The 20,661-nt window shown below is 34.5% G+C and overlaps 1 protein-coding gene and 1 long non-coding RNA gene across 23 annotated transcripts in view; one reads left to right on the top strand and one right to left on the bottom strand.

The window, feature by feature from the left end:
* MRTFB (myocardin related transcription factor B) overlaps positions 1 to 20,661 on the top strand; it is a 396,134-nt gene that overhangs the window by 277,034 nt on the left and 98,439 nt on the right. For all 18 annotated transcript variants that reach the window (XR_008913624.1, XM_056806173.1, XM_056806161.1 and 15 more), the window contains one exon: positions 15,143 to 15,280. Coding sequence is in view for 17 of the 18 variants with exons in the window: in XM_056806173.1 (XP_056662151.1) it covers positions 15,143 to 15,280 (138 nt within the window). In the remaining variant the exon portion in view is untranslated. The remainder of the gene's footprint in view (positions 1 to 15,142; positions 15,281 to 20,661) is intronic.
* Positions 1 to 20,661, bottom strand: part of LOC103093111 (uncharacterized) — a 177,743-nt gene that overhangs the window by 86,379 nt on the left and 70,703 nt on the right. For 4 of the 5 annotated variants that reach the window (XR_008913626.1, XR_008913628.1, XR_008913627.1 and 1 more), the window contains exon 2: positions 17,446 to 17,542. This is a non-coding gene — a long non-coding RNA (uncharacterized LOC103093111). Of the gene's footprint in view, positions 1 to 126; positions 187 to 17,445; positions 17,543 to 20,661 lie in introns of all 5 variants that reach the window. The other variant, XR_008913629.1, reaches the window with a different exon arrangement.

Genomic DNA, 20,661 nt, shown 5'->3' with positions numbered 1-20,661 from the left:
ATTCACCTAACACCATAAATAATCCCTACAATACAGATATTCCGTCAAAAAAAAAGAACATGGATGTATCCATATTGTCTATATTAATGTTATAATCATTAAATAACTTCTTTGCTCTTTACTTACCTAAGTAAAATGATGAATCTTTGTTATGGAATTTTCACTCATTTATGGTACTAATGGTTTCTAAAGTTAAATAGAGGAACTTTGATGAATTGTTTGCAATCATAAGCAAAATCTGTAAAATTTATTTTGAAAGAAAAGTTCTTAAGTAGCATGAGAAAAAGAAAAAAGACCCATATTTAATATCTATCTTAATTTGAACTGATTATAAAGACTATAATAATATCAATAAGATTTGGGGGATTTTTATGTGTTAGGAAAGCAGCAACACCTGAGCTTTATTTTAGTTTTCTTCTTATTTTTATTTTAATCTTACTTTACATTATCCAAAACATTTTTCTCACACTTCATCCAAACCTTTCACAGTAAATAAGGATGTGTGCCTTTGCATCTTATATTTTCCTCCACTGAGATATGGTGTTTTCAAATTGTTGTTTCCCTCAATGCCATATAGGCAATAGAATACCTCTTCTAGCTCCATGTTAATATTTTGAAAATAAATGTTACATTGAGATTGGACAGTGGTGTAAGTATCACATCAAAAAGTATTTTTAGTCATTAATTATTTAAACTCCAGAAAAGAAAGAGCAAAAAATTTAAAAGAAGACAACTGTAATGCACTTATCTGAATATAGGCTTCCATCATATATATAAACACATGTGCTGCACCCATAAAATGAGATTTTTATAAAGGTAGTGAGGAAGGAGGCCAAGTATAGATATGAAAAGTAATACCGATTGCATTTTATGCTTGGGTTGATATAAAGCCACATTGGGAGGCAGACGGAGCAATAGTTTCTTATCTTTAATCATATATGGTACTGTGTATATTCTTCAGTTCATTGTTCAGTTTTTACATTTACCTAAGTAGAAATATAATAATTTACAGTGAATTTTCTTCATTTTAGTTTGTTCTTAAAAACTAGTAGCCACATTTCTTAACTGCTTAAACATCCTACCTCAGATTTGCTCAAATTTAAAATAATTACCATTTCATTCTGGTTCTGTAGACCTATGATTTAGTCACAACATTTTTCTAATTACTCTTGTCTCTTAGATTTCATTTTACCTATTATGTAGCTGTCAAGCCATGTCAAAGAATTCCTTTTAAGTTAATAAAAGTTTCATTTAGAAACGTTTTGCTGGGGGAAAAGTGGCACTAAGTCAAGAAGATGTCTTTCTATGTCTTTTTTAAAATACATAGATACCTAGTAATAGGCCATCTGGGGCAAAAAAAAAACCCAAACACTAAAAACCCTAACATTCCTTATGCCACAGAATATTATCATTAAAAATTCTTACCATTCACAAAGTGGCTAGGAAAAGAAGTTTTCTGTTGCTCCTACTTCCTATCCACAAGGCCCATGGACTAATTATATGACAGTGTAGACAGCACTGTACCACATACGTCCTTTCTTTAAGATGTCAACTAAGATAGCAAAAATCTCCTCCTCAGTGCATTTCTCATGTGGTCTAGAAGATATGACAAAGCTGCCTATCTTTCAATATTTCTCTTTTATATTCTGACCAAAGTGCAACTGGAAAGCAGGTTGCCCAAGTCTCAATTAAAGACATGCACATGTGTCAGGGCTTTGCTTATTTGCTGCTTGTGATTCTGGGCAGCCATCCACAGTATGGAAGCCCTAACTATTGCTAGGTCTTCCTTTCTCAGAAGGTTAACAGCTGGTCTTGGGTTTCCTCTCCCTTGTAATTAACCACTGAAAAAGAACACATTATATATACATACTTTGATATTTAACTGTTTCACAGAATTTCAATTTCTTTGTTATCGTAAATTGTGGCAAGAAAACTTACTTAAAATGAGAAGGAACTGGGGGCAGCTGGGTGGCTGAGTTGATTGAGAGCCAAGCCCAGAGACAGGAGGTCCTCAGATTTAAATGGGTTCAAATGGCCTCAGACACTTCCTAGCTGTGTGACCCTGGGTAAGTCACTTGACCCCTGTTGCCCTGCCCTTACCACTCAGTATTGATTCTAAGACAGAAGGTAAGGATTATGTTTTTAAAAATGAGAGGGAACCAAATCAGCCCTCTCAACTTTTGGTTAGCTCCAAGTGTCAGGAAGTTATTCCTTATATATATTTATTTGCCTCTTCAATATTTCTATCCTTTGCTCTTAGTTCTATTTTCTGTGGCCAAGCATTCCAAGTCTAATGCTTTTTCCAGGTGACATTATTTAAAATACTTTAATACAAACTATCATGTACTACCTTGATCTTCTCCCCAAGCTAAATATCCCCACTGTCTTAAGCTAATCTTCATCTGATATTTATTCGTTGATCTTTACCATCTTGTTCACTCTCCTGGATATTTTCCTGTTGAGCACCATCTTTCCTAAAATGTGACATGCAATAATACTTCCATAATAATCTTTGACACGATGAATTTGCAATCTACTAAAATTTTCAGATTTTTTTCTAGATAATTGTGCTATCTAGCCATGATTCCTCCATCTTATATATGTGAAATTTTTTTGAACTTAATATAAATTTTTTGCTTATCCATTTTAAATGTCACTTTATACCATTCAGCTCAGTTTTCTAACCTGTCATGATCTTGTCAAATCTTGACTCTTATCCAGGATGTTATCTTTCCCTTCAGGATTTCATCATCTATACATTTGATAACTATGATATTTGTGCTTTTATCTGAGTGATTGATAAAAAATTTAAACAGCACAGAGTCAAGAGCAAGTCATGAGAGGATGTCCTTAGAGCCTGAAGTTAGTAATATGTAATGACTACTATTTCAGTCCAGCTATTCATCTTCTTCCATATCTACCTAATGTACTATTACAAAACTCACATCTTTCTCTCTTGTCCACAATAATAATATGGGAGATTTGGTTGCATGCCTGGCTAAGTTCTATGTAAACTGCACCTACACCATTTTCCTGATTTACCACTACTGTCAAAAAATGAATGAGAAATAATCTGGCATAGCCTGTTTTTTATGAAGCTATGCTGGCTAATTATGATTAGTGCTTCTTTTTTTAAGTTTTTTACTAATCATCTCTTTAATATTGTCCTAGAATTTTACCAGTCTTACTATCTTATAGTTTGCAGAGTATATTATGCTATATATGCTGCCAGTTGGAACCTGTAATATGCACACTACCATATTTGTTACAGATTTCTAATAGTGAAAGGAGACTTCAGTGGTCATCTCCTCTACCTGTGATTTCATCAGTACAGGGAGTTCCAAATGAGGACATTCCCTCTACCAATGAAGATCAGCAACTGTTCATCAATTTAGAATCTCAGAGACATTTCTGAGGCACTGAGTGGTTAAATGACTTGACCATGGTTAACATATATCAAAGGCAAAACCTAAAGAAAAGTCTTCTAAAATCCAGGGCCAATTTATTTATCCAGTATGCCATAGTGCTCCTCCATTTTCATTAAAGTATACTATAATATTTAGAATATACTTATTTTTATTGCAAATAATTTTTAGTATGATCCCTGGGGGCAAAGTCAATCAGTAAGCAATTATTTAGTGTTTCCTATGTGCCAGGCATTGTGCTAAATAACTAGAGATATGAAGAAAGGTATCCAAGGGACTTGGATCCCCTCTATTTTTTTTAACTCTTCTATCTTGGAATCGGCACTCAATATCAATTCTGTGGGAAGTTAATATGAATTCATGCCCCTTTTTGGCCCCTGAAACAAACTATTATTTTAAAGCTCAATTTGATCTTGGACTGAACTATGAAATGACTTCTCTCTCTCCTTATGTTGAGGTAGAGTAGAGACAGGTTCTTTGTTTATCTGTAAACGAGAAGTATCTTGGGTATTGAAGTAATTATATGAGCTAGGCAGAGTCATATGGAGAAAAGTACATATGAGTTGTCCAGACATTTTAAATGCCAATAGTTACTCCTGGCCTCCAGAAGACCTGCCTCTTGACCTGATTAAGTCTAAGTCCTCCTTCAATTAGAGGCTCAGGAAAGAGAGACATACCATGAAGAGCATAACTTAATAAAGGGGACAGGAGGTTAGCTTTCTTTCCTGAAATCAGAGACTCAGGAAGGTTTGCATGTGGTAGAGGAGGTAGTTGAGAGAGCTAGCCTGCCACACATGGTTCATATGTCTGTCTGTCTGTCTCTTCTCTCCTCACCCACTTTTTGCTATTTAATAAATAATAATAAAATTAACGAAATTTCTATAAAATTTAAATCATAATAGTTCCAAGGCAGAAGAGTGGCAAGGGCTAAGCGATTGGGATTAAATGACTTGCTCAGGGTCACAGAAATAAGTGTCTGATTCCAGATTTGAACCCAAGACCTCCCATTTCAAGGTTGGGTATTCTTTCCATTAAGCCACCTAGCTGCCCTTCTGATCCACTCTCAATAATGGATATTAGATGTAAATGTTTAGGTATTTATAAGATAAAGAAAGCGCATATGAAGGTAATCTGAAAGTGAGGGTCCAAGAAAAAGCATCTTGAATAACATGAGATTTGAACTCAGTCTTGAAGGAAGCCAGGAAATCTAAAAGAAGCCATGTGGAAGCAGAGAATTCCAGGTATTGGAGGACATGTAGTACAAAGTGGGACATAAATGAGAAATGAATTATTGCCTTCAAGGGACGACAGATAACCAATGTTGCTGGGTTATCAAATACGTGAATGTAAGTAGTATATAGGAACAATGACCAACCACAATTCCAGAAATTTTGATGACACATGCTTTCCATCTCTAGATAAAGAACTAATGAGCTCAGAGTTTAAACTGGAGTACTTCCTTTCTTTTTTGGCTAAAAATGCAAGAATTTGTTTTGCTCCACTAAACATATTTGTAATAGCCTTTGTTTTCTTGCCTTTTCAGTAGGTGGGGGGAAAAGAGGTATGATGTAGAGTATTTGGAACTTTAAATTAAAATTAATTTTTTTAAGTAAGACATTGGAGGGCTGGAAAGGTAAAAAGAGGCCAGACTAGGGAAAGTTTTAAATACCAAAGAAGTTTATATTTGATCTTGGAGATAATGGGTATCTACTGGAGTTCCTTTGGCAAAGGAGTGACATGGGTCAAATTTATGCTTTACAGGAGTTACTTTGGGGATAGCTAGGTAGTTGTGATAGAGAGCCTAGGGCTACAGACAGATGGTCCTGGGTTCAAATCCAGCCTCAGATACTTCCTGTCTATGTGACCTTGAGCAAGCAACTTAACCTCAATTACCTAACCTATGTCACTCCTGCCTTGGAGCTGATAACTAGTATCAATTCTAAAACAAAAAGTAAGATGTGTTTTTGTTGTTGTTTTTAAGAAGTTACTTTGGCAGCTAAGTGTAAGATGAATTAGAGTGAGGAGAGAGACTTTTAGAAATCTATTGCAGTAGTCTAGGGGAAATAAGGACCTATTTGAGTAGAACAAGAGAAGTTATCAAACACTCACATTTTTTCCCAACATGATGAAAAGAATTTATGAATTCTTAGCCAGAGATTTAAGTAAACAGTTTTATTATTGCCTACCATGTGCAAAATCCTAACAGGGATAGATTTTAGATAAACACAGTCTCTACCTTCATGGAGTTTGTTTTGTAAGAAGATATCACACACATACACATATAACTATATACATAAGAATAAATGCGATAATAGAACTGCAAAGTTATTGAGGTATAAGGTAGGGAAGATCATTACAAATTTCAAGGAAGACTTTGGGTTGGACTTTAAAAAGCATGGTATGATGGTCAGGATTTCAACAGGAAAGGGAATGGGATATAAGGAGAAAAAAATATTCTATGGGTAGAAAATAAAAAGCAATAAATAAATACAGGTGGAAAATTGTAAGACTTATACAGAGACAGGAAGTTACCCTGTATGACTGTTGTGTGTATCAGATAGATAGGATGGGTACAAAATAAAGTTGATAGTTTCAGCTGTGAAATGCTGGAAAAATCCAGTTAAAGAATCTGAATTTTATTTAGCAAGTAGTAGAGAGCAAGTGAAGGACTGTGACTTAACTAGATTTGAACCTAAAAAAGTTTATTAGAATATATTGGATTGGCTGGGACACGAAAGTGGGAGAGGAGCATCAGAAAGATTAGTAGGGCAGAATTTACTAGTCCCAAGTAGATGGTAGTGAAGGGCATTACATAGGGTGTTGGTATGTTTAATAGTGTGGTAGAGATAACACAATAGAGATAATGAGGGCTTGGACTAGTATTGTGGCTATATGAATGTGTAGAGAAGGGGAATGATTTTGTACTGGACCTGTGGAATAATTTAGGAATTCCCACTATTGGGGAGAAGATAGGATAGATATAAGGAATAAAGTCCCTCCCAATTACAAAATTCTGAATGTCCCTTAATGTATTTTCCTTTACCTATGAAAATGAAACTACCATGAATCTGACATGCACTTTATTTTCTTAGAAAGCTGTGATGGATTTTGGTCCAATGTACTCCTATTTCATCATATGATCAAAGGCTGAACTTTTCAAGGTGACAGCCTGGTACTGAACATGTGACCTTGGACCAGGGAAAAAAGTAAAACTAATTGACCCACAGTTAAGCTTAAATCCATGACCTTGGTCTAATATAATCTAAATTGTTTTGATTAACTTTTTTTTTAAAAAAAACCCTTACCTTTCATCAATACTGTGTTTTGGTTTCAAGACCAGAAGGGTGGTAAGGGCTATAGGCAGTGGGGCAATCACTTGCCCCATAGGTCACAAAAATAGGAAATTTCTGAGGTCAGATTTGAACCCAGGATTTCCTGTCTCTAGGGCTGACTGTCTTTCACTGAGCCACCTAGTTGCCTCCTTAAATAACTTTCAAAACATGGAAAGTATCCTATTATCATTTAACTAAAGTGACAATATTTCCTAGATCTTCTTTTGAAGTACCACAAATCTTATGGGAAACTAGCTGGCACAGTGGATAAGTGCCAAGTCTGAAGTCAGGTATCCATTACCTATTTAGTCAGCCTATTGCCATGTATCCTACAAATTTTCATTGTTAAAATTGTTTAAAATAGTATTTCAAGTTTAGCATGAATATTAATAACTATTTATATCATAGCTCAGCTATTTAATTTTAGTATGTCCTAGAAAAAGCAATGGTTTCATTGATGTTGTGCTTATCTTTCAATATATGTTATGTTACCTTTTCTTCTTCAATTTTACTTGAATTTCTTTCTCAATATTTTTGTTTCCTTTTAACTTTTCCTGGTAGTGTGGATAATTTTTAAAGAAAAGTTTCTAAATTAATATAACTTATATACCATTTTGAGACTTTATAGATTTGTTTGTTTAACACTGTTATATTGTTTCAAATTTTAGGTTAACATAGTTTAGTACATTTTTTTAATATAAAATTTCTTATTGATGTTCCTAAGACTTAATTTTTCAAATGAAACCTATGATATAATAAATAGAAAGAATTCCCAAAGGTAACTGGCAAAGAATATGTACTTTATAAGCAGTGACAAATGTTAACACTCATTGGCAATCAATCAAGTATTGGTTTTCTGCTCTGTGCCACTTACTACGGATTTTTTTCATTTGTGGACATTAATTTGTTATATAATTTTGTTTTTGTGCATTTATTGAAAAGTTTAATATTAGAATATTAGAACCACTAATGACAAATCATTGCTTTCTGTCTGATACATTTTAGAGAAGCAATAGTTTATAGATAGAATCACCTTATGTTAAGAATCTTATGTAAATGTGTTTATTTAGCACACTCCCACAAAAATCTAGTTGGTGTTTGGGGTATTCACTTGCTTTCATTCATTTTATTTGTGTAGAAATTGGTAACAAAAGCAACGAAGATTAAAAGTTCATTTTGCTAAGTATCTTCAAGTGGGAATTTTTCCTTCAAGTCCATATTCTCAAGATATCATAACTAGAAAGGCACATTTGCCAGAGGACAATTATTCTCCTTGGAAAATGTGGCACAGGTTTTTCCAATGGAAATGTGTGTAAACACCTAAAATATAAAGATGTGTCTAGACGTTTCTCTGACTTGCACTTCTTTTTCCTACACTTGTTTCAAGACTAAGAAAAAGATCTTTGTCATATCTGGCCAGAGCTTTCCAATGGTGAATTCCAAAGGAAAATTCATTTCATAAAGCTTATGGTGGTATTTTTTTAAAAAAACATAAGTGAGAGCTATAAAAAAGAATTGGAAAGAATTAATTTCTTATAGTTAACTACAAAACCTTGCTAAGCAACTAATTCTGAAAACTCAAGTGGACCAAATAGAAGAAGCCAATGGCTCTGAGGCAACAAGAAATACTGAAATAATGTAAAAAGAGGACGGGGGAAAAGAATTTAAAGTGAAAAAAAATTAAGAATCATTGAACTATTTGAACCTTATGACCAAAAAAGCTTGAACATCAATTTCAAGAAACCTTGAAGAAAACTTCCCACACACTTCATAAAACCAGGGGGCAAAGTAAAAATAAGATTAACTGGTCACCTTTTTAAAAAAAATTAATTAATTTAGAATGTTTTCCCATGGTTACATGATACATGTTCTTTCCCTTTCTTCCCCGATCCAGTAGCCAACAAGCAATTCCACTGGATTTTACATGTATCGTTATTCAAAACCTATTTCCATATTACTAGTATTTGCAATAGAGTGATTATTAAGTCAACATCCCCAATCATATCCCCATAGAACCACATGATCATTCATATGTTTTCATCTTCATTTCTACTTCCACAGTTCTTTCTCATAAGTCCCTCAGGATTGTTCTGGAATGGCATTGCTATTATTAGAGAAATCCATTACATTCAATTGAACTGGTCACCTTTTAAATGCAAGGCCCCAAATAAAAACATCCAGAAATTTTAAACTCATAATCCAGAGCTCCTAGTTCAAAGAAAAAATGTTGCAAGTAGCCACAAAGAAAGAATTCTAGAACTGAGTAGCCTCAATCACACAAGAGTTAACAGCCACCACTAGAAAGAAGCAGAGAGTTCAGAATATATTCTAGAAGGCAAATAATCTAGGCTTAGAGCCAAGAATAACCCACCACACAAAACAGATATAATACCACAGAAGGAAAAATGATTCTTTAATGAAATAGAGGACCTAAAATTTCAAACATTTCGGATGAAAAGATCAAAGTTGTTTAGAAACTTTGAATTTCAAATATAGGAGTTTAAGAAAAATATAAAAAGGTAAACACAAATAATCATATAGGACTAAAGAATAAACTGCTTATGTTCTTATATGAGAAGACTGATACATAATGTCCTGTCTCAATAGAATTTAGTAAAGTTAAACTGAGATGCAGAATTCGGTACTTTTATTAGTTTATTAGCAGGGTATGAACCTGTTAATAAAATGTGTGAAATGGCTACCTCAGGCCAAAAGACTCAAAGGAGGAGGTGCAGCTCCTTTTTTATAAGCATAAAACAAAGAACAATAGAGGGAAGGGGAGGAAAATAATACACTTGGTCATAGGATTGGCAGCACTGTGGAGGTGAGAACATCATGGACTACATTAAGAAAAGTGGGCTAATACTCAGAACCAACACCTACCCTTTTCTATCTTAGAGGAATGAGTGATTGATATATAGGGACCCATCTGCATCCTGGGGCTATTGATAATGGTCCAAGGAAAGCAGACACCCTGGCTCCTGGGGGAGATAAGACTCTTTAATTAGGCAAGAATGGACTATGTATCTTGTGGAAAAACCAGATCAGTTTGTAGGCCTTCAAAGATAGCAAACTAATGTCATGGAGTTTTTCAGAAGCTGAAATTTGAGGAATAACAAATTTTCTTTGAACTAACTCAGAGAGGTGACTGAACTCCTATGACTAAGAAGGGCTTCTGGGTAGCTCAGTGGATTGAGAGCCAGGCCTAGAGATGGGAGATCCTGGGTTCAAATTTGATCTCAGACACTTCCTAACTTTGTGACCCTGGGCAAGTCACTTAACCCCCTTTGCCCTAGCCTTTACTCCTCTTCTGCCTTAGAACCAATACATAGAAGGTAAGGGTTAAAGGAAGGAAGGAAGGAAGGAAGGTAGGTAGGTAGGTAGGTAGGTTATGTTCATTGTTTGAGTTTACCTGTAAGGTTAAAGACAATGGACTGGACTCCCTGATGTCTGTCTGTAACCTTCAAGAATAGCAGATTTCAGGGCAGTTGTGTAGCTCAGTGAATTGAGAGCCAGGCCTAGAGACAGGAGGTCCTGGGTTCAAATATGGCCTCAGATACTCCCTAGTTGTGTGACCCTGGACAAGTCACTTGACCCCCATTGCCTAGCCCTTACCACTCTTCTGCCTTGGAACCAATACAAAGTATTGATTCCAAGACGGAAGGTAAGGGTTTAAAAAAAAAAAAGAAAAGCAGATTTCCTTGAGGCAGGTAATTAGTAGGAAAACTGAATTTCTAAATCTGACTCACTACAGGCCAGATGAATTTCAGGACTAATTTCAAAAACAAAGAATCATGACTTAGACAATTATAGGACAAAATGAATAGTATCAATAAAAAATGACACAGGATCAATTTAATTTTCTCAGTCTTTTCTGAATGCTATCCTTAACCGATAACTTAGAGGGAGTCTAATTAACAAGCTCTGGGGATGGTTCAGTTATTTCTTGATGGTCTTAAGAGAATAATGGAAAGGGACATGAAGAATACATTGAGAAATTATTTCATATAATCAGGGTGGGCCAATAGGTAAGTATAAACAAGGAGAAGGGAGTAAGAAAAGCAGCTTATATTTGAATTTCATTGTCATCTGAACTGGTTATGTGAAGGAAGAATATATAGGAACATTCAATTGGGTACAGAAATAACACATTTCACCTCAGGACAAAAAAAAATGCCTGTAGCTCTTTTAGAAGTGACATTGAATGGGAATCTGAGGGTATGGCCATAAATTAGGAATGGCTGACAAAGTATAGTAAAGAAATGGAGTGGAAGCAATTAAAATGATGAAGGCGATGGTTTCAAAAGAAACCTGGGAAGACTTATGTGAACTGATGAAGAGTGAATAGAACCGTACAGACAAGTTATACATTGACAACAATATGATAAAGACAAACAATTCTGAAAGAATTAGGAACTCATGAGCAACACAGTGACCAACCATAAAGATAGGGGTCTTATAATAAACATGGTATCCATCTCCTTATAGAGAAAGGTAACTCCAGTGCAGATAGAAACGTGTTTTTTGGACATAGCCAATACAGAAATTTGTTTTTATTGACAATATTACATATTTGTAATGAGGGTTTTATTTTTCTTTTTTTTTCTGTGTGAGAGAAGAATATTGGAAAGGGAAGGAGGAAAGGAAGGCAGATTTTTTTAAACCCTTACCTTCCTTCTTAGAATGAATACTGTGTATTGGTTCTAAGGTAAAAAGAATGGTAAGGGTTAGGCAATGGAGGTTAAGTGACTTGCCCAGAGTCACAGAACTAGGAAGAGTCTGAGATCATATTTGAACCCAGGACTTCCCATCCCTAGACCTGGCCGTTAATGCACAGAGCCTCCCAGCTGCCCCCAGAAGGCAGATTTTTGCTGATAGAAAAAAATGATTCAAAAGAATATTATCTCTCATACTACCTCAGTTCTGATGCTTAAATACAATAGTGTATATAAAGTACATTATCTTTACCAAGCATATGACCTTGGATAAGTCTCTTCATGTCCTCACCAGGGGTTTCTTTTGCATGTAGTTTGTGAGCCGCCCAAGAAGCCAAGCTTTTTTTTTTTTTCCCATCTTTAGGCCAAGGTGAAGTAAAATTCCTTTTTAGTCTCTTTTGTTAAATTAACATCCCTGTCCTACTCCCTAATCCTGGTTGTGTCCTAAGGTCCTCTATCTCTTTGTATACTTTCTCTGTGTTTCATTCAGCTGCTGTGGATTCTGTTATCATCTCCATGTAGATGATGGACTGATCTCTGCTTTCATCTATGCATCACTCCTGGCACCCCTCGTGTTTCTGCCGAGTCATAAAGCATTACTGGTTACTTATCAGACATTTCCAACTCCAGGTATCTCAAATGGAGCTGGTCTTTTTCTCCTCCTAACATCCCTGTTTCTGTCAAGGACACCACTGTCCTTCCACTCAGGCTCATTTTCAAATATTCCCTCTTACCCCCTACCTGACTGGACCACCCTCGACATCCAGTCTGTTGTCAAATTGCCATTTCTACCTCCATGAGGTCTTGTTCATCTGCCACCTTTCTATTTGCATAGTCACAACCCTGGATCGCCTGAACTGTTCAATAATGTCCTACTTGAGCTTTCTGCCTCCAGTCTCTCCCCTTCTTTATATTTGCTCTGAACAGCTGTCAAAGAAATACCGCTTGAGCGTACATCTGATCATGTGACTTTCCTGGCACAGAAATATCCAGCGTCCTTTCACCTCTAGGATAAAATAGAAACCTTTTTCTTTGCCAGTTAAAATCCTTCATAATGTAAATTTGTAGGTTCCTTCAAAATTCACTTTATATGGACCCAGCTATTCTACCTAGCAGCTCCTGTCTTACTTGCCTTGAAATTTCCTTGTATTATCTACATATAAATATATATGTTTGTATACAGAAAAGTTTGAGCAGCTAGATGACCTGATGGAGAGAGTGGTGGGCCTGGAATCTGAAAGACTTATCTTCCTGGGTTCTAATCTGATCTCAGACAGTATATGAACCTGGGCAAGTTATCTAACTCTGTTTGCCTCGTTTTCCTCAACTATAAAATAAGCTGGAAAAGGAAATAGCAAACCACGCTATCACCTCTGACAAGAAAAGCCCAAATGGATAGGAAATCACTGTTTGGTAAAAATTGCTGATAAGTGGAAACTTGTATAAACCAATATCTTACACCATTCACTAAAATAAGATAAAAATGGATATATGATCTAGACATAAAATATGATAAATAGACATAAAATAGAAAAATAAATTAGAACAAAGAATATACCACTTATCAGATATATAGATAAGAGGGAATTTATGAGTCAAGAGTATTGTGAAATGTAGAATGGATAATTCTGAGTACATTAAATTGAAAAGGCTTTATGCAAATAAAATAAATGGTGTCAAGATTATAAGGAAAGCAGAAAACTATGGAGAAATTTTTATAGACGGCTTCTCAGAGGTCTGATGTCTAAAATATATAGAAAACTTGGTCATATTTATGAGAATCAGAGTGATCCCCCAATTGATAAATGGGTAAAAGATATAAACAGATAATTTTCAAATGAAGAAATTAAAATCATATATTTGTATGTGAGAAAATGTTCTAAATCCTACTAATCAGAAAAATGCAAACCAAAGCAATTGAGGTATCACCTCACACCCATCAGACTGGCTAAAATGACTAAAGGGAAAAGTAACAAATATTGGAGATGGGGATATGGAAAAATGAGACACTAATGCACTGTTGGTGGAGCTGTGAACTGATCCAATCATTTTGCAGAACAATTTGGAATTACATCCAGAGAGTTATAAAACTGTGTATGCCCTTAAACACAGCAATACCATTGCTGGATCTGTTTCCCAAGGACATCAGGGAAAGAGGGAAAGGATCCATAAGTTCCACAATATTCATAACACCTCTCACAGTGGCAAAGAATTCAAGACAGAGAATGCCCATAAATAGGAAATGACTAAATAAATTGTCGTATATGACTGTGATGAATATCACTGTGCCATAAACAGGAATGAACAGACTTATTAAATTAAAAAATTTGGAAAGAACTACCCAAGATAATGAACAGTGAAATAAGCAGAACCAGGAACTTTATACACAGCCAAAGAATTAATGCTGAAAGAATCAACTATTAATGTTACCTCCAGAAAATGAACACACGGGTGAAACACAAAGATTTCATTTCTTTGTACATGTTGGCCACCTTGATGATATCATTTGTGATGCCAGGAGAGTGGAGAAAGGCTGGGACACTTGTGGACAGCATTTAATATATAGATGTGAAAAAAAAATAAGCTAAATATATAGGAGATTTTCATTTATATACTATTTTCTTTTTCTTTGTATGTGAAAATGCTTGTTTTGTTTGGCTTTATAATATTTTTAATTTAAAAAATCTCATGGGCTCACAAAGAATCAGACAAGACTGAAAAACAATTGGATAACTATACTTGTATGTGTATATCTATATTTGTAGAAATACATATACACATGTATATTTAAGACTGAAAGTAGCAATAAATAACTACAGTTCCTTGAAACAGGTTTGTTTTATGAGATACACATTTTTTTTCCTTCGGGGGATACTCTGTCCATATACTTGCTTTTAAATAAGTAGGTATTATGTGTAGGTTATACCATATTTGTCTTTCAGTTATTAATGGGCAAAGTGTTGGCAGCTAGGATTTATAGAGGAATTAAATACCTGTAAAACTTATGAATGTTATCTTAACAACATGTTTAATATAGGGCTAGACACAAACCAAAATTTTAGCAACCTCATATTAATCATATTATCATTCCCATAACAATAATCATTGTTATCTTATGTGTAGCCCATGTTTGTGTGTATGCAAAAATTATTCAGTTGTATATTAGTTTTTTCTTCAAATGAATTCCATATATATTATGTCTAAAATTAAAGTTACGTTAGAATTAACTATTTTTTCACTCATTCAGCAAATATTTGAGTTTCTATTTATTGTATTCAAGGCACAAAAGGAAATAGAAAGGTACATTAGACTTAAGGTATTTTCTCAAGAGCTTACAGTTCTCAACACTTGAAAGAAAGGCCATGCTTCTTAAAGCATACTTGATTGGTTCAATGTAATGTTATTTAGAATTAATTTTTCAACATAAGTGAAGTAAAGATCCTATGAAAACTGAGAATATGTAACATTTTTAGTCCTTTCTGGTTTCACAACATATTGCTTTACTTTTCTTTTTTTCCCTTATTTTCTTTTATTGGTCTTTTGGTCTCAAATTGGTCTTTTATTGGTCTCAAAAAATAAAATCATTTGCTTATTTATATTTTCTGTTTCCATGTATTTCAAGTTAGAGAAACAGAGTTTTCATCTTTCCCCTTCCTACTTTTTTTGCCAGTATACTGCACTATCCACAGCAGTTTCTGAATTCTTGAAAACTCCTCTTGCTGCTGATCATTCTACATCACGCTCTACAGCTCCTGTCCTCACTACAAGCAGTGTGTCTTCAGCAAAGCCTGGGCCAGCACTGGTAAAGGTGAGTACCTGTATAAGTGCTTATTAGATTAAAACTTTTCTCTCTTGTCCCATTGAATTAAAATCATATCTTTCAGTTTTCTTGTTATTTATGGCACTGCAACCTTGAGGAATGTCTACAATAATAGAGCATAGATGAACTCAGTTGAATTATTAGCATTACTAATGTAGGAAGTGCCATCATCAACAAACTAATTAACCACTGTCTTATAATTATTGGGAAACGCTGTAAAATTTGGTTTAAAGAAAACTTAATAAGACTATGCAAAAATGTTCTAGGAACTATATGACAAGCAATCATCAATCCTTCTCATGCCACTGAAGGAAGCCAGAAAAAAGAGTTAGCAGCTAAAGTTTCAGTATGACATTTTGAGTTTTATGGATTTCACAACCAGATGCTGACTTTAATAGTTAACATGTTCTTCAGCATTTGTACTGAGATCATTACTTAATATTATCCCAGATGTATTATATGACAGGTTCAATGTTTAGAGAACAAAATACAGTTTGTTTTTCTCAGTTATGAAAGAGAGGTTGACTAGTTGAAGCTTGGTCTGTCTGTACTGTTCCTTTAGATAAGCATGAGATTCATGGCACTGTTCCCACATTTTACTTGGTGGGAATAATTCCTTTTTTTTTTCTTTAACCCCTACTTTCTGTCTCAGAATCAATGCTATGTATTAGAGCAGTAAAGGCTAAGCAATAAGGTTAAGTGACTTGCCCAGGATGACACAGTTAGGAAATGTCTGAGGTCAGATTTGAACCAAAGATCTCCAATCTTTTGGCCTGATTCTTAATCCATTGAGCCACCCAGCTGCCCTGAAAATAATTCATTTTAAATAATACCTCAGGAAGGAGCATTATTTTTTTCTATTTCTGTCGATGAGCATTACTATTCTTCCAAATTACTCGTACTTAAAACCTAAGTCATCTTTGACCCTTTTACCTTACCCACTATCCAATCAAATGCCAAATCCTTTTGATCATCCCTGTTTGGTTTCTATCTTTCCCCTTGTTATCAAAGTAATTTGGGCCCACAGTAGCTGCCTCATCAATCTCTCTAACCTAAGTCTGTATAGACAGTGTAGGAGCTTTTTCCAAACTCAGGAGGTTTATATCTATGATTTCTTTAACAGAAAGAGGTTTGATAGCTCTGCCATGCCAACTCAACTCAAAAGATGGGCAGAAGTATATAAAATTTGGAAGATTCTACAGATGACTTTAATAGCCTCAGAATTAACAGAACCAACCAGTTCCTACCTAGTCTTATAGGCTCTCAAACCACAACAGGAAATATTTTGAACCTCAAACACAATTCCTTACATCAGTTCAAGCCTGTCCAGCAGTTCCCTTGGACATTTATAATAAACACCCTGCCCTAGAACCTAAGCATCATCATAATTAGTGATTTAATATTGATCAAAATGGCTAACTCCCTCCCTTGTTCTGAATTTCCCATGTTCCCATGAAAAGAACTTTTAACTTCTCTACCTCTCCAACTTCATCATATCACAGAATTTCAGGCCTAGAAGGGCCTTTGTTGAATATCTAGTCCCACCAATTTCTGAAAAAGAATAATATTTATGATATGCTAGATAGTCATCCAGCCTTTGCAAAGCACTTTTACTTCTTCATTCCTACCATTCAACTGAAATCATTGTGATCCTTATTCATTAATAATCTAATTGCAAAATGAAAAGACTTTCACATTTTCCTTTACCTTGCATTGAATACTACTGATTATTCTCTCTTTCATGCTCTCTTATTTAAGGTTCTATAACACTATACTATTTCATTTTATTCTCACAATACACTGACATATAGATTGTACTATTTATTCCCATTTTATGGATAAGGAAACTGAGTGAGACAAAGTTTAAGTGATTTATCTAGGATCATACAGTGTAAGTATCCAAGACAATCTTCAAAATCTTGTCTGCTAACTCAAGTCCAATCCTTATCACTTAGCAGCCAAGAATAGGACTGCTATTTTATCTCTATTGTGTTTCATCTTAGTGATTTTAACTCAATGTCCTTGCTTGTGAAAATCTTATCGATGTGCCATCTCCCTCCAAGCCTCATAGTTTCTGAAAATTAGTTACAGTGGTTAAGTTTGTATCTAAGTAATGGATAAGTTTTAAACTGCATAGGGCCAAGCACAGATACCTCAGATGGTACTTCATTAGATCCCTCCTTCCGAATCTCTCTGTCTTTGCTTCCATCTTCAGCACTTCTCTTTATTATAATCCTGGCAAACATGAAACTATTCAAGTTCAAAGAATAGAAAAGTGATAATATATGAAACAGTGAATCTCTTACATACAGCTTATTTTTTCAAATATATGTTAAATGTAATATGAGAGTACCAGTGCTACCCTACTTTTCTGCCTCTTTAATTTCCTTCTTTCTTTTCACCTTAATTGGTCATTGACATTTCTTTTCTTTTTGGCAGCACTATCACTATTCATTCCTCCCCACATAATCCTTCCTAACAAGTCCCACCCTTGTAATAAATAAGTACAGCAATACTTCTTTTCTTCTATACATGTCTTTTTAAAATCTTAATTTGTTGGTTGGTATCCACATCCTTCTCTTTAAACCAGACTCTATTTGTGTTTTCAGAATTTAATTCTGGGTGATTTCTCCTACTATCCTGACAGCTGACAGCAAAACTTTATTTTATCCACTCTATTGCTCATATTCACTTACAATAATCAACATTCTTTTTAAACCACACTTTTTTTACAATATTTCCTCTCACTAATAATCCCCTTTTGTTTGCCTTCCCGACTGCAAAAACTGTCATATTTGCTATAATGTGCTACCTGACACCTAGAGAGTGTTGAAAGTAGAAGAAAAAGATGTGTCTTTCAACAAAGTGCCTCTAGTTCCTAGTACTTTTTCAGAAACTAGATTGAGAAATCAGCCTCTTTGAGTCATTCGGGTCATTAGCCTTGGGGCCTTCTGACTACAACTCCCCAACATTATGCTGATACACTCAACTGTTTCATTGGCTCTTACTCCTAAAGAAACACTGCACTCCCCTGCATTGCAGTCATTCCAGAAAAAGTTTGTACTCCAAGTAAGACTGGACCTCCCAAACACAGTCCAGTCAAGTACAATTCTTGATTAAATAGAAACGCTTTAAATCAGAGAATTAAATCTAGTCAACTGTGTGAACTACCATGCTAAAACCCTTAAGGCCAAGACATTGAGGTGAATAGATATGACTAATAGAAGTAGAACCAAAAGTACCTAAGATCTGTGCAAACAAAGCTTCCTACTTTTGAGGATTTTAATACTCAAATTTTAAAATTTCTTTTCATACCCTGGTTCCTTCCAGATTTTTGGTTTTAATGACCCTATTTATACCTTTGTTTCAGTGTCTCAAATTATGCTCATTTACTTTGCATGGAGGTACAATGTGAATTTTTAAACATTTAAAAATACAATATCAATCTCACTTTTCGATAAAGGTGTTCTGAGGGAGCTTATTGGAAATATCTAAATGATTATTAGGTTTGTTTTGATTGGGGAAATTAATTTTATATTCTCTATAATATCGAAGTACTTAATGAGCCAGCTTAGGTGGCTCATTAAATAAAGAACCAGGCAAGGAGATAGAAGATCCTGGGTTCAAATGTGGCTTCAGATACTTCCTAGCTGTATAATCCTAGGCAAGTCACTTAACACCAAATGCTTAGCCCTTTGTTCTTCTGCCTCAGTACCGATATTTAGTATTAATTCTAAGTCAGAAAGTAAGGGTTTAAAAAAAAAAAACATAGTTCAGTGCTTCTAAATTCTTGTTGTCAATTATGTTTTGTGAAATAATGCCATGTGTATTCAAAACCGTGGTTTTGAGGAATTAGTCTTAAGACAATTGTTGTAAGAGTAATGTTTAACTAAGTTATTTATATTCTTGAAAAAGACATTCATATTTACCCTTGACTAAGAGAACAGGAAAATATATCACTTGAATGGTTTCTTTTATTTAAAAGAACCAGTGTATGAAGGAGTCAAAGAGGAATGCAAATTGTATCCCAAATAATTATACAATTAAGAAGTGTAAAAATTTGTTTTCAGATTCTTATGTATTTGATTTTTATATATGAGTTGTTAACTTTTCCTCTGAAAAAGGCAGGAATTTGGTTTATATATAGGATGATATTTATTCAAAGTAATAGATTTTTATTAGAAATAGATGCCGAAGGCTTTGATGCAAATAATGAAAAGATTGACAAAAAACACTTTAATGGGTTCTATTAATTCAGCCAAGTGCCTTCTTTATGTGTTCTAACATTTTGCCATTCTTTTATAATGTTCCACTGTCTTCAACTGTATATTTTCACCTTAACCTAGAATCTAATGTAGTATAGTGGGAAGAGCATTAAGATATGGGGATCAGGAAACCTGTCTTCTAAACCAGTGGTTTTAGAGAAATAGGGCTGTGAATCCATACATACAGATCCTTGTGAGCCACATATTGCTTTAGTTTGAAAATGTAATGCTTTTTTATGTTTTTTGTACTTATATTTGTTTTCTTAAATATTTTCCAATTACATTTTAATCTGGTTCTAGCCTTACTCAGGAGTGTTTGCTGACCACTTGTTTAATACCCCTGTTCTATCCAAGGTTTGCTTTATTTTCATTAACTAGTTACATTACCTGAAGCAGCTTAGCCTCTTTAAGATTCTTTTTCTCATTCTGAAAATCATTTGGCTAGACTAGGTATTATGTAGAAGGATTCCTTCTAATTTTACAAAATATTTTTAAGGTTAACTTTTAATATTACTAAAGCTTTATTTGAACCTTTTGTTTTTTACAAAACAATTATTTTCTGAAATTCTCCACCTCCTTTAAGGGATAAAAATAGTTGTGCAAAATGACAGAGATTGATCTTTTAATGTCAAATTCATCTTAACTTTCTTCTGACGTTGTGTTCTTTAACAATATTGTGTATACTGTTCTCTTTGTTCTGACCTAATAAGCTCCCATAAGTATTGGATAATTATTATATTTCACCCTAATTTCTCTCATAATTTATAGCCTCACATCACCAACTACAATAAAACATTGCATTTCATGTATTAGTTTACTGGCCCCCATTTCTATTTGTGTTTGACACCACTGATATAGACAACTTCAGGTGAGGAAAAGTCTTCTCCAAGAACAATCAGACACCTTCTCATAAACTTACATTTCAGTGAATTGCTTGTAGCATTTATTTAAGACCATATGGCCACCAGCATGGGTCAAAGGCATTTGAACTCTGGACTTCCTAGATTCAAGCCTGGCTCTTTCTATATTTAATCACTCTGGCTTCTCCATGTCCAAAACAGAACTTATTATCTTCCCCCCAAAACTCACCTCTCTTATGACCCT

The sequence above is a fragment of the Monodelphis domestica genome, chromosome 7, assembly GCF_027887165.1.
Source record: "Monodelphis domestica isolate mMonDom1 chromosome 7, mMonDom1.pri, whole genome shotgun sequence".
Classification (NCBI taxonomy): domain Eukaryota; kingdom Metazoa; phylum Chordata; class Mammalia; order Didelphimorphia; family Didelphidae; genus Monodelphis; species Monodelphis domestica.
The sequence above is the reverse complement of the archived record's forward strand: the minus strand, read 5'-3'. Positions and strand labels throughout refer to the sequence as shown.